This window comes from Mus caroli, chromosome 15 (genome assembly GCF_900094665.2).
Source record: "Mus caroli chromosome 15, CAROLI_EIJ_v1.1, whole genome shotgun sequence".
Classification (NCBI taxonomy): domain Eukaryota; kingdom Metazoa; phylum Chordata; class Mammalia; order Rodentia; family Muridae; genus Mus; species Mus caroli.
This window is the reverse complement of record NC_034584.1, coordinates 96,056,717-96,069,753: the sequence shown is the minus strand read 5'-3', so window position 1 is coordinate 96,069,753 and position 13,037 is coordinate 96,056,717. Positions and strand designations below refer to the sequence as shown.

The following is a 13,037-nucleotide window of genomic DNA, read 5'->3' as shown; positions in this document are numbered from 1 at the left end:
AGACTCCTCACTCCTACAGATATTGCCTCTCCCTTCTCAGTGATGGAGACCAAACCTAAGGTCTCTTGAAAGCTGGGCAAGCATCTTGACACTGAGCCGCATCCTCACACACACACACACACACACACACACACACACACACACACACCCTTCTTACCGTACCAGATGGTCTCTTAAATATAGACACTGTCTTATTTTTTTATGGTGATCTGTAAAATGGCAGCCATAGGAAGTTCTTCCCTCCTTCCGAACGTCACGACTCCTTAATCCAGTCCCACATGCTGTGGTGACCCCAACCAGAGTCATTTTCATTGCTATGTCATAATTGCATTTTTTTGCCACTGTTATGAATCGTAATGCAAATATCTGATATTTCTGATGGTCTTAGGCAACCCCTGTGAAATGGTTGTTCAACTCCTATGGGGTTGTGACTCACACAGGTTGCGAAAGCCTGGATTAAAGAATACAGCTAAGGAGTTTTACTACTTCATGCTAACGGAGAGCAAGCCAGGATTTTAACTCAGGCAGGTTGGCTTCAGAGTCCAAGTAGCTTAGCTGTGATACTCTTAGGAGTCGAGACTTCTAGGGAAAGACCTACATTCAATCCAGGTTAGAATTAGTTAAATTTATTGATACTGGTAGCAGGACAGCAATCTCTGAGCCAAATTAGAGACTGCCACTCAAAGGGGAATAAGGGATGAGGAAAGGATTTTTAAAAATGAAGACCACAAGACTTTGAGTATCTGCATATGCAAGCCAAGAGCTGTTTTGCTCTGCCAAGAGGTAGTAGTCAAAGAGACCTCAAAGTCGTCCTCAAAGGTCTGCACAAGAATGTCAGAGAAACAAACAAAAAAACCAAAACCAACAACAGCGACAAATACCAGTTCTATCAAAACAAGTACAGATGTAGGCTTGTGGGTGAAGGCTGGTGTGTCAGCGTTATTAGGAACTTACCTTCCTGGCAAATCAAAAGACAAGTGGCTATTGGAACCAAGATGGATACCTAGCATGAAAGGCAGCCATCACAACTCAGTGGCCCCTGAGTTTTCCAAAGGAACAGAAACCATCCTCCTTCGTGTTTCTTCCTGTCTGGCTCCTTCCTCTCTGAGATACTGGAGAGAACATCGATTTTGGAAGGAAGCTGAGTTGGATTTAGATTACAGCCCAGCAGCCCCTTGCTACCTGTGTGACATTTTGCAAAGTCGATCTCTCTTTTAGAGTCTCGGCTTCAATCTCTGCGTCTGTGATATGTGTGGGGGCAGGGGTGGGGGCACCGCCACTATCCCGGCGCTGTTCTGGTGACCCTTCCTTGTATACTCCTTTAGCACAGGAGCAGTGCTTAGTAGATGGGACTCCTAGGTCCTTTCTTTACCCAGCCCACTCCTATCTGCTCCACCTTCTGTTAGATCAGCCACCCTCCAAGAGTCCCCCACCCCAGGGTGTGTCACTTCCTCCTCTGCTGCCTCTTGATCTGTACACAAAGGCTGCCACTGCCACCAGCGGAGGAAGGGCTGCTCCTCCTCAAGCACCTGTGAGTACCCTCAGGGCAGCAGCCCACCCACCTCCTCCTCTCACCCAGGCCTACTTGTTCCCCATCTCTCTGTGATCTGGGCTCTCCAGTGCCCTGTCTAGTCTTGAGAAAGGCTCTGAACCCCCTTTCTGCACTCCTATGGTCCCCGTTACATGTTATTTCTTTCTCTGTTATCCCAGCCTCCTGCTGCTCACCCATTGCTCACCCATTTGTTTCTCCAGTGGAGCCAGAGGGAGGGAAGGAGATTGTGATGCTATACATGAATGTGTTCTGACAGCTAAGGCTTATTTACTCTTGCGCTTCTCCCAGCATCTCCTGTCTGTCCCTGGCTGCTATCCTTGCAACTTGATGTTTTTTTGCACAGTCCAGAAGTCTTCCCACTTGGCACCTTAGCCACAGACTCCACATTCCGGGTCTACTGAGGCTTGCACTATACATGTGCATGCTCACACACATGCATGCACACACACATGCACACATGCACACATACACGCGAGTGCTTGGAAGGACACAGGCAGCAGGTGGCAAGATAGATGGATTGCCAAAGAAGGGAGAAGGGGACAGAATTGAGAGGGGCAGGAGAGGTCATGTATGAGTTCAGAGCCCCCTTTAGGAGAAATGAGTGGACTTGATGTCTCTGTCTTGTGGGGGGAGTGGAAGTGAAGCCCCATCTACGAGATGAGTCAGAGCTAAACTTTGTTCTGCAGAGTCTCGAGCCTCCCTGACCACAGCGCAAAGCACGCAGGTCTGAGGTTTCAGTGAGGCTAAGCCTGGGGTCAGCCTCTCCCTGAGAGCAGAAGCTCTGTAATGTACTACACCCATCTGAGGTCACATGGGGTGGTGAGCAGGATGGGGTGTTCAACGGCTCAATACCCCACCCTTCCCCATACTCCCTGTAAAGAGCATCAGTACCTGAGTCTGGACCCAGGCTGAGGGGGTTGTGGTTGCTGGCTAGCAGGCTCTTGTACCCTGCTGGTGGCCATGGGAACACCGTAGCACGATCCCTAGGGAGCTCACGCTGCAGTCTATACTTACCAGTGTTGCCAGCGGGTACTGCCCGTCTTCCAGAGGGTTCCTCGAGAGTCCTCTGCACACGTGCGATGGCTGCATGTGCTTTCCTTGTGTGTGTGTGTGTGTCATGATTAGTCATAGTAGGCAATTAGAAACCATTACGCTCTTGAGATTGGAGAGAGCATCGGTGGTTAAGAGCACCTGTTGCTCTTGCAAAGGATCCAGGTTTGACCTCCCTCAGCACCCACATATTGCTTAACAACCATCCATCGCTGCATTGGCAAGGGACCTGCTTCTGCGCTCTGGGGGCACGCATGACGTTAGACACGTCAAGGAGAAGGAATAAATCCAACCAAACATATTAAAATCTAAAAGAAAGAAAAGAAACTATGAAGTTTTTAGGTGAAGTCGAAAGTGGAAACGAGGGGCTGGTGAGATGGCTCAGTGGGTAAGAGCACCCGACCGCTCTTCCGAAGGTCCAGAGTTCAAATCCCAGCAACCACATGGTGGCTAACAACCATCTGTAATGAGATCTGGTGCCCTCTTCTGGAGTGTCTGAAGACAGCTACAGTGTACTTACATATAATCAATAAATAAATCTTAAAAAAAAAAAAAAGAAAGTGGAAACGAGGGGTTTTAACATGCTAGTCAGATGCTGTGCTAGGGAGTCACATCCAACAGACCCCAGGTAATTGAATGTGACACCCATCATTTTAGGTTAACTACTTCTTGTTAACTCACACAGTGGGAGTTTATAAGGAATTACAGGATCTCTCTATGTAGTCCGGACTGGTCTAGAACTCCTTATGTAGACGAAGCTGGCCTTAAACTCACAGAGATCCACCTACCTCTACCCGCCCTGCGCTATCAAACATGGCTCTGCAGCTCCAGTTCTGGTTTACTAATGCTTAGCTTTATGTTACTACCACATTCTCTCTCTCCTCTCTCTCTCTCTCTCTCTCGCTCTTTTAAAGATTTATTTATTTTATATATGTTAGTACACTGTAGCTGTCTTCAGACACACCAGAAGAAGGCATCATATCCCATTACAGATGGTTGTAAGCCACCATGTGGTTGCTGGGAATTGAACTCAGAACCTCTAGAAGAGCAGTCAGTGCTCTTAACCACTGAGCCAGCTCTCCAGCCCCCATATTGTCTTGATTAATGTAGCATTATTTATTTTTGATTAATAAAAATGTCTTTTGAGACATATAGTCTAGGCTGGCCTTGTTCTTCTGCCTCTATCTCCCAGTACTGGGATAACAGCAGGCATCATCCTGTCTAACATCTTTTATTTTTGACTTACCACCTATTTGATTTTTACTCATTTAAAAAAAAAAAATCTCTAGTCGGGTAGTGATGGCACACTTCTTTAATCCCAGCACTTGGGAGGCAGAGGCAGGCAGATTTCTGATTTCTAGACCAGGCTAGCTTCTGTCTCTCAGGTGCTGGGATTAAAGCTGTGTACCACTATGCCCAGCTGGGCCTGATTAATTTTAAAATTAACCAATTGACTACATTTTGACTTCCTACCGCTGAACTCTCAGCCACAGGAAATTTGGCTGGGTATGGCCACTCGCACCTGTAATCCTAGCACTTGAAAGGGCAAAGATGCCGGGCCGTAGTGGCACACACCTTTAACCCCAGCACTCAGGAGGCAGAGGCAGGCAGATTTCTGAGTTCAAGGCCAGCCAGCCTGGTCTACAGAGTGAGTTCCAGGACAGCCAGGGCTACACAGAGAAACTCTGTCTTGAAAAACAAACAAACAAACAAACACACAAAAAACTGAAAGGGCAAAGACATATGTTCAAGCCCAGCCTGGGCTACACAGTGAGGCTCAGGCCAGCCAGGTCCCTGTCTCCAAAACACCAGCACCAAAGCGGCAACAGAAAAGCAACCGGAGAGTTTACTTAGAGAGTAAAGATGCCTACAGTCGAGCCTGATGCCTGTCCTACAAGTTGTCCTTTACCTCCACACACATGCTATAGCTGTGGCATGTGCATGCTATTCACTATCAATTAACCACACGAGCATAGAACACAAAACAAAAACTCAGCAGCTAAATGCACCAGGCTAGAGATATAGCAGATATAACATATCAGGTTATTGCCAAAAGCCCCAGCTCTTCTCAAGGACTTGGGTTTGGTTTCCATGGCAGCTCACAACCATCTATAACTTCAGTTCCAAGGATCCGATGCTCTCTTCTGCCCTCCAAGGGCACCAGCGACACTCGTGGTGCACAGACATAATAATAAAATGAAATATAGATCCTGACATCAATGAGGATTTCTTAGTAGGTGCCTTTCCTCTGGCTACACATTCCCTGTGTGAAACCACCTTTCCCTAAGCACACACTTCCCCATCTCTACTCCTTGCCTCTCTTCTGCTTGGGTAGACTTCAAGGCTGTCAGATATTTTATTCAATTCCTTCACTTAACAGATGTGGAGACTGAGACAGTGGGTGGGGGGAGAGGGGAGGCAGGGGAGAACCTGGCACTTGTGTGCTACAGAACCATTGAGGGATCTAGGTGGGATAGAATCTGGTGCTACCTTCACTTCGGCTTGGAAAATTGGTGAAGAGATTGGGGTTCAGTCTTACTGTTCCAGACTGTCTCACCCTCTTTCTTTCCTGCCTTCTTTTTTGTTTTGTTTTGTTTTTGAGAGAGATCTCACTGTATAACCCCTGTCTTGCCTGGAACTCACTGGTGAAGACCAGGCTGGCCTCAAAATCACAGAGATCCATCTGCCTCTACCTCTGCCTCCCATGTGGTATCACTACACCTGGATTTAAAAATAGAATTATTATGTCTATGCACATGTACCTGTGTGGGTATGTATGTGCACATGGATTCAGGTGCCTGTGGAGAGGGAGTTAAGGCAATGGTGAGATGCCAGAAGCAGGCTGGGAATAGAGTTCATTCCGGTGCTCCAGAGAACACTGCGTGCTTTTTTCCTCCCCCTAAGATTTTATTGATTTTTATTTTATGAGTATGAGTGCTTTTTACCATATGTGTGTCTATGCACCACACGTAAGACTGGTGCTCTTGGAGGCCCAAGAGTGTGTTGGAGCCTCTGGAACTAGAGTTACAGGAAGCTGTGAGCTGGCTGGTGTGCCACGTGGGTGCTGGGAATGGAACCCAGGACGACGGGAGGGCATCTTCTGGAAGAGCAGCCAGTGGTTTAGATGGCTAAACCATCTCTTCAGCTCCACAGTGCTCTTAACCATTGAGTAGACTCTGCAGCCCACAGACCCTTTCTCAGGCTACTCTGTCCACCCTGGGTACCTGAAGTGGTCCCTCCCTTGTTCTGGCACCTGTCGCTTCCCACCATTTTGGAAAAGCTGCTGAATCCACAGGGGGCTGTGTGAAACTCTGAGGAGAGAGTTGGAGTTGGGGTAAGGTTCAGCTTGGCAACCACAAGCTAAGTGTAGAGGGCTCTCGAGTCCTCCCTGAGGATTCGTGTGTCTGCCTTTATATCTCATCACAGGCCATGGTGGATTCATCAACTGTTCTCATTTTTCTGCTGGTTCTGGGCGGAGGTCAGAGTGAGTTAGATACCAAGATTACATCCTCCAGGGAGGCGGCAGAATGGGAGGATCCTGACCTGTCTCTGCAGGGATCCTGCCAGCCAGTTCCTTCCTGCCAGAAGTGTATTCTCTCACACCCCAGCTGTGCATGGTGCAAACAACTGGTAAACATGGGTGTGTGTGGTCCTGAACATGTGTGATGTGTGTTGTGTAGGTAGATTTGTGATTTTTTTTTTTGGGGGGGGGATACTGTCCCTTCTCATGTGTGACTGAATTTGGACAGACAGGATTCCAATGTGTGACTCATATGCGTGTAAGTTTCTGAGCATACGTGAACAGAACCCGTGACCCATGAGCTCAGAGGAAGATGTCCTTGTGGGAGTTCGTGCTTCTGCATGTGAGAAAGTGGACTGGCCAGTTACATATTCTGTGACAACATGCAACAGAAACATACTTCTTATGAATTGAAAGGTTTGGAATTCAAGAGCAAAGTGCTAGCTCATTTGGTTCTCTCTGGAGCATTTTTTTCCTCGCTTAGAGATGGGCTCCTTCCTGCTATATTACTACATGGGGATTAGGGTTTGGGGAGGAGACCCCTCTGCTGTTGACTCTCTCTCTTTTTAAAAGATTTATGGATTTTATTTATATGAGTACACTTTAGCTGTCCTCAGACACACCAGAAGAGGGCATCAGATCCCATTACAGATGGCTGTGAGTCACCATGTAGTTGCTGGGAATTGAACGCAGGACCTCTGGAAGAGCAGTCAGTGCTCTTAACCACTGAGCCATCTCTCCAGCCCTATTGATTTTTTAAAAAAGATAATTATTTCATGTGCATGTGTCCCCCATGTCTACAGGTACCTGTGGAGGTCAGAAGAGGGTGTTGGACCCCTTAGAACTGGAGTTACTGGTTGTAAACCACCACGTAGGTGCTGGGAACTGAACTTGGGTCCTCTTAAAGAGCAGTAAGTGCTGTTAACTACTGAGCCATCTCCAGCCCCAGCTGTCACATCTTAAGGGGCGCATCTCATCTCAAGGGTCTCACCCACAGGACTCCATCTAAACCCCACTACCACCCAAAGGCCTCACTTCACATACCATCACAGTGAGAGCTAAAAATTAAGCACAGGTTGGGAAATTGTGGCACATGCCTTTAATCCAAGCACTTGGGTGGCAGAGGCAGGCAGGTCTCTGTGAGTTCAAAACCAGCCTGTTCTATAATGTGAGTTTCAGGACAGACAGAGCTATATATTGAGGCTCTGTCTCAGGCAATAGATGGATGGATAGATAGATAGATAGATAGATAGATAGATAGATAGATAGATAGATAGGATAGATGGATAGACACACTGATAACCATAGATAATTTGGAGGGAGAATCCAGTCCATAACAGAACGTACATAATGAGGCTTCTGAGTCTGTCTGAGGCATGTATGTGCAGATTATGATTTCCCAGCATTCAACTTGGAGAGGGAAATAAATGAAGGCTTCTAAAAACCTGTAGGTTTATGTGGGAAGGTCTGGGGTACCTGAGGGGTAAGGATGCTGGGGAGTGTGTATTCCTTGCTGGTCAAAAAAGCTGTTCTTGGGCTGGAGAGTGTGTATTCCTTGCTGGTCAAAAAAGCTGTTCTTGGGCTGGAGATATGGCTCAGCGGTTAAGAGCACCGACTGTTCTTCCAGAGGTCCTGAGTTCAATTCTCAGCAACCACATGGTGGCTCACAACCATCTGTAATGGGATCTGACACCCTCTTCTGATGTGTGTCTGAAGACATGGTGTGTGTCTGAAGACAGCTACAGTGTACTTATATACATAAAAATAAATAAGTAATATATATTTTTAAAGCTGCTCTTTATGGATGCCTTAAAGAGGAAGTGCTCTGGAAGGGCCTCAGAGGCAGTCTCTCACAGAAAGATGGAGATTTAGATAAGTGCAGGCTTGGTAAGATAGACACGCTGACAGGCAGCCATGTTTACAGCTGCCTAGGCGGCCCAAGAAACTACTGATAGTGAAACTTAAAGACAGACTCTGTAGTCAGGGAGGCAGAGGTCCTAAGAGATAAGACCCTGGGAACAGCCGCTGGTCTGTGTCTACCTCTTCTGTTCCCTAGGGGTTGGCACCAATGCCCACCGAGAAGCCACCTAACCATTTCCTTCCTCTGTGGCTTGTCAGTCAGTGCAGGGTATCAGACGTCCTGTGTGTGTGTGTGTGTGTGTGTGTGTGTGTGTGCGCGCGCGCGTGCGTGCACGTGTGTCTTTCTGTTGTCTTTATCGTCCTCCTTCCCAGAAACTGGTGTGACTGACCCCCTTCCTATTTTAATCTGGCCATGCAGGGGAAGTTGGACTACGGGGTGATTTTTCTGTAACCTTGAACTCCCTGAGATCTCAACGGAAGTTTGTAGCTCTAATGAGAAAGCATAGGTGGGAGACTTCGGGAAAGGGGACGTTGAGTTCCGGAAAGCGGGGAGGACTGCTACTGGAAGTGGGCGCTGATGAAGAAGAAAGTACTATAGGTTTTCCACAGTAGCTGTGGAGTGAGTGAACTGTAAGAATAAATCAGGGCTCATGGAGGCTGGCTGAGAACAGACCGGGATGTACAGGCGATTGCAGGCGGCGGGGTTTGCAGGGTGGTGTTGGTAGTCGGGTTAAGGGGCCGTGGGGGCTGGGGTTCAGTGCGCCTCCTCTTGGGGTACAGAACTTCACTGCCTCGGGGGAGGCAGAGGCGAGGCGCTGCGCGCGGCGAGAGGAGCTACTGGCCCGCGGGTGCCCCGCGCAGGAGCTAGAGGAGCCGAGAGGCCGCCAGGAGGTGCTGCAGGACAAGCCGCTCAGCCAGGGAGATCGCGGCGAGGGCGCCACCCAGCTGGCCCCGCAGCGGATCCGTGTCACGCTGCGACCAGGTGAGTCCAGGGCAGCGCACGGTGCAAGTCTGGGCTGGCCTCGAATGCACTGGGCTTCAGAGTCTAGCCTCCCTTTCTCTATCAGGGGAGCCCCAGAAATTCCGGGTCCGCTTCCTCCGAGCTGCGGGGTACCCTGTGGACCTGTATTACCTTATGGACCTGAGCTACTCAATGAAGGACGACTTGGAACGCGTGCGCCAGCTCGGGCATGCCCTGCTGGTCAGGCTGCAGGAGGTCACACATTCTGTGCGCATAGGTAAGCATGCGCTACCAAGACCCTGCCAGCCCTTGTCACTGCCTTTAGCTTCCACTATACTCTCCCAGTATTTAACAGGGAGATCAGGCCATTGGATCTTGAAATCTCTCCCAAAAGACACTCATCTAGGTCTAAGCTCTCGAGGGGCTTTTGGATTGACCCTTGAAGGATCCCTTGCTCTACAAGAGGGCCAGCCGAGGCTCAGAATTTAAAACACTATTCGGACAGACAGCTGCCCACCTGGACACTGCCTTTATGCTACCATCTCAACCCAGTGTTTCTGGATAATCTAGATGCAGTGTTCCTGTTCCACATTCTGCAATGATCCCCCACCTCCCACCCTCCCATGGCTCAAATGCACCCCGTGCCAGGTAGTGGTGGTGCACACTTTTAATCCCAGGAGGCAGAGGCAGGCAGAGCTCTGAGTTTGAGGCCAGCCTGGTTTACAGAGCCAGTCCCAGGACATCCAGGGCTACACAGAGAGAACCTGAGTCAAAATAAACAAGCCCCCTTTAAAGCACCCGCTTGGTGCCGCCTGCTGTTTCTACACCCTTGGCCCCTGCCGCCTCAGCCTCCAGGAAGCCTGGATGCTGCTGTTGGGTCCTCCTCTTCATCTCCTCCATCCCCACCTTCTTGAGTCACATTTTTGCCCTTGCCAGGTCCCTGTTATCTAGGTGTATCACCTGAGAATTTAGCAGGGACTCTTACATCTTGTCGACACCTTGTGATCTTTGGCACAGCTCCCATCGCTTTCTGCTTTCAGGTTTTGGCTCCTTCGTGGACAAAACGGTGCTGCCCTTTGTAAGCACCGTGCCCTCCAAGCTTCACCACCCATGCCCCAGCCGATTGGAGCGTTGTCAGCCACCCTTCAGCTTTCACCACGTGCTGTCCCTCACCGGGGACGCTCAAGCCTTCGAGAGAGAGGTGGGACGCCAGAATGTCTCTGGCAACCTGGACTCACCCGAAGGCGGCTTTGATGCCATTTTGCAGGCTGCCCTCTGCCAGGTGAGATAGGGTTAGGATCTGAGCCCAGGAGCTGTCTGGGGCCAGGGCTACCTGTTGTTATGGATACGTGGCATATCCATATCATCTCACCGAGGTGTGCATGCTTACCTTAAAGGTTATCTGATACGAAGGAGTAAATGATCATGAAGAAGAGGCACTTTTCCTAGTTCATAAGAGGGCCTCCACTAACAACAGGCTTGTTTGGAGGAGGGTGTTCAGAGACCTTGGAGCAGAGAATTAGAAATGGGAAGGGAGGGCTGGAGAGACGGCTCAGCGGTTAAGAGCACTGACTGCTCCTGAGTTCAAGTCCCAGCAACCACATGGTGGCTCACAACCATCTGTAATGGGATCTGAAGCCCTCTTCTGGTGTGTCTGAAGACAACTACTTATATATAATAAATATAGACAACTATACTTATATATAATAAATAAATCTTTTTTTTTTTAAAGGAAGAAATGAGAAGGGTGGGGGCAGACAAAACTGACTCAGAATAATCCTGCCAATTTCTTTCACTGGGTTATCTCAAATGCTATGGCAGGGTATACAGGTTGCCCCTTTTCCCCCTCAGGAGCAGATTGGCTGGAGAAATGTCTCCCGTCTTCTGGTGTTCACTTCAGACGATACCTTCCACACAGCTGGGGACGGGAAACTGGGTGGCATTTTCATGCCCAGCGATGGGCGGTGCCATCTGGACAGCAATGGTGTCTACACGAACAGCGCCGAGTTTGTGAGTCCTCCCTCCCCCATCTGACCCTCATTCAGGACTCTTTGGTTTATACTTTTCATCGGATAGCATCCTGGGACACTGCCATCATTCGGGGCTCCTCCTGCTGGTGGGATTTTGGGTCCTGGCTTGCTTTATTCAGTCTGAGGGTATTTGGCACACTGAAGGGAGACCAGCAATAGTCACCTGTTCCCTCCCTGCCTCAGGACTATCCCTCTGTGGGTCAAGTAGCCCAGGCCCTCACTGCAGCGAATATCCAACCTATCTTTGCTGTCACCGGTGCAACACTGCCTGTGTATCAGGTGAGAGTTCTCTGAGGAAACACTTCCTGATCCATCCCGTTACTTCTGAGCCCCTGGCTCCAACCTTGTCTGTTCTTCCTACACAACTCTTTCGGACCCCCCAGGAACCCATCCCCCTAAAGCTTTATTCATTATCTCTCACCCCTCTTTGTAACACAGGAGCTGAGACAGCTGATTCCCAAGTCTGCTGTCGGGGAGCTAAGTGAGGACTCCAGCAATGTGGTGCAGCTCATAATGGATGCTTACGATGTGAGCAGAGAGCGTGGGGGGAGGGGGGGCAGGGGCGAGGGAGCAGGGTCCTCGGGTGGCGGGGCATAACTGTAACTAAGAGGGCATGAGAACTTTGGGTTCTACCACTTCACAGCTCCTATCTACAGTTTGCACATGGCTGCCCTTAGCTGTTCGTATATTCACATTCATAAATATAATTATATGTCATTCTTTTGGCCATATTGATTGAACCTAGGGCTTTATTATGCTAGGCAAGCACTCTGCCACCGAGCTATATCCTTACTCTATCTCTTTTTATTGATCTAAAAAATATTTAAGGGACGCTGGTGAGATGGCTCAGCGGTTAAGAGCACCAACTGCTCTTCCAAAGGTCCTGAGTTCAAATCCCAGCAACCATATGGTGGCTCACAACCATCCGTAACAAAAATCTGATCCCCTCTTCTGGAGTGTCTGAAGACAGCTACAGTGCTGTCTTATAATATGTATATGTATTTATTTATAAATTAATTAATTAATTAATTAATTAAAAAAAAGCACTGACTGTTCTTTCAGAGGACCTGGGTTCAATTCCCAGCTCCCACGTGGCAGCTCACACCTGTCTGTAACTACAACTCCCCATTCTCGCCTCTACAGTTCACCAATATATACCTACTATTTTCCCTCTCAACTTCACGTGGTCTTTTTCTTTTAAAAGATTTATTTATTGTAAATACAGTGTAGCTGCCTTCAGAAACTCCAGAAGAGGGAGTCACATCTCATTACAGATGGCTGTGAGCCACCATGTGGTTGCTGGGATTTGAACTCAGGATCTTCAGAATAGCAGTCAGTGCTCTTAACCTCTGAGCCAACTCTCCAGTCCCGTTCTTTTCCTTTCTTTCTTTCTTTCTTTCTTTCTTTCTTTCTTTCTTTCTTTCTTTCTTTCTTTCTTTCTTTCTTTTTTTGAGAATCCTTGACTCCATCTAGAGCTGCATGTATGTACATGTATGCACACATATGGACATGTACGTACATTTTCGGTTTTGTCTTTTGTTTGTTTTGAGACAGGGCTTTTCTGTGTAGCTCTGGCTATCCGGGAACTCATTGTGTAGACCAGGCTGGCCTCGAACTCAGCGATCTGCCTGCCTCTGCCTCCCGAGTCGTGGGCTTAAAGGTGTGTGCTTCCACTACTCATCTGAAAAACATTTTTTAAAGAAAAAAATCTATCATTTTGTGTGTGTGTGTGTGAGATTGTGTGTGCACAGGAGGTAGGCATACATGAGTACCACAGTGCACGTATCAGTCCAGAGCCAAGTTTTTGGAGTCAATTCTCCCTTCTCACCTTCACGTTAAGCGCTCCAAGGATCAGACCAATCCGGGCTCCGGGTTGACCTGGCAAGTGCGTTTACTTGCTGAGAGGCCTCACTAGTGCCGTTTCTTTTTCTTTTTTTCTTTTTTTCTTCTTTTTTTGGTTTTTCAAGACAGGGTTTCTCTGTGTAGCCCTGGCCGTCCTGGAACTCACTCTGTAGACCAGGCTGGCCTCGAACTCAGAAATCCGCCTGCCTCTGCCTCCCATGC

At 48.6% G+C, this 13,037-nt stretch overlaps 1 protein-coding gene across 1 annotated transcript in view; it reads left to right on the top strand.

Annotated features, from left to right (window-relative positions):
• Positions 1 to 1,452: 1,452 nt before the first annotated feature.
• Positions 1,453 to 13,037, top strand: part of Itgb7 (integrin subunit beta 7) — a 16,531-nt gene continuing 4,946 nt past the window's right edge. Inside the window, exons 1-8 of the mRNA XM_021183594.1 lie at positions 1,453 to 1,531; positions 6,029 to 6,232; positions 8,763 to 8,964; positions 9,050 to 9,220; positions 9,984 to 10,225; positions 10,795 to 10,953; positions 11,157 to 11,252; positions 11,412 to 11,501. Coding sequence (XP_021039253.1) covers positions 6,032 to 6,232; positions 8,763 to 8,964; positions 9,050 to 9,220; positions 9,984 to 10,225; positions 10,795 to 10,953; positions 11,157 to 11,252; positions 11,412 to 11,501 — 1,161 coding nt within the window. The 5' untranslated portion in view covers positions 1,453 to 1,531; positions 6,029 to 6,031. The remainder of the gene's footprint in view (positions 1,532 to 6,028; positions 6,233 to 8,762; positions 8,965 to 9,049; positions 9,221 to 9,983; positions 10,226 to 10,794; positions 10,954 to 11,156; positions 11,253 to 11,411; positions 11,502 to 13,037) is intronic.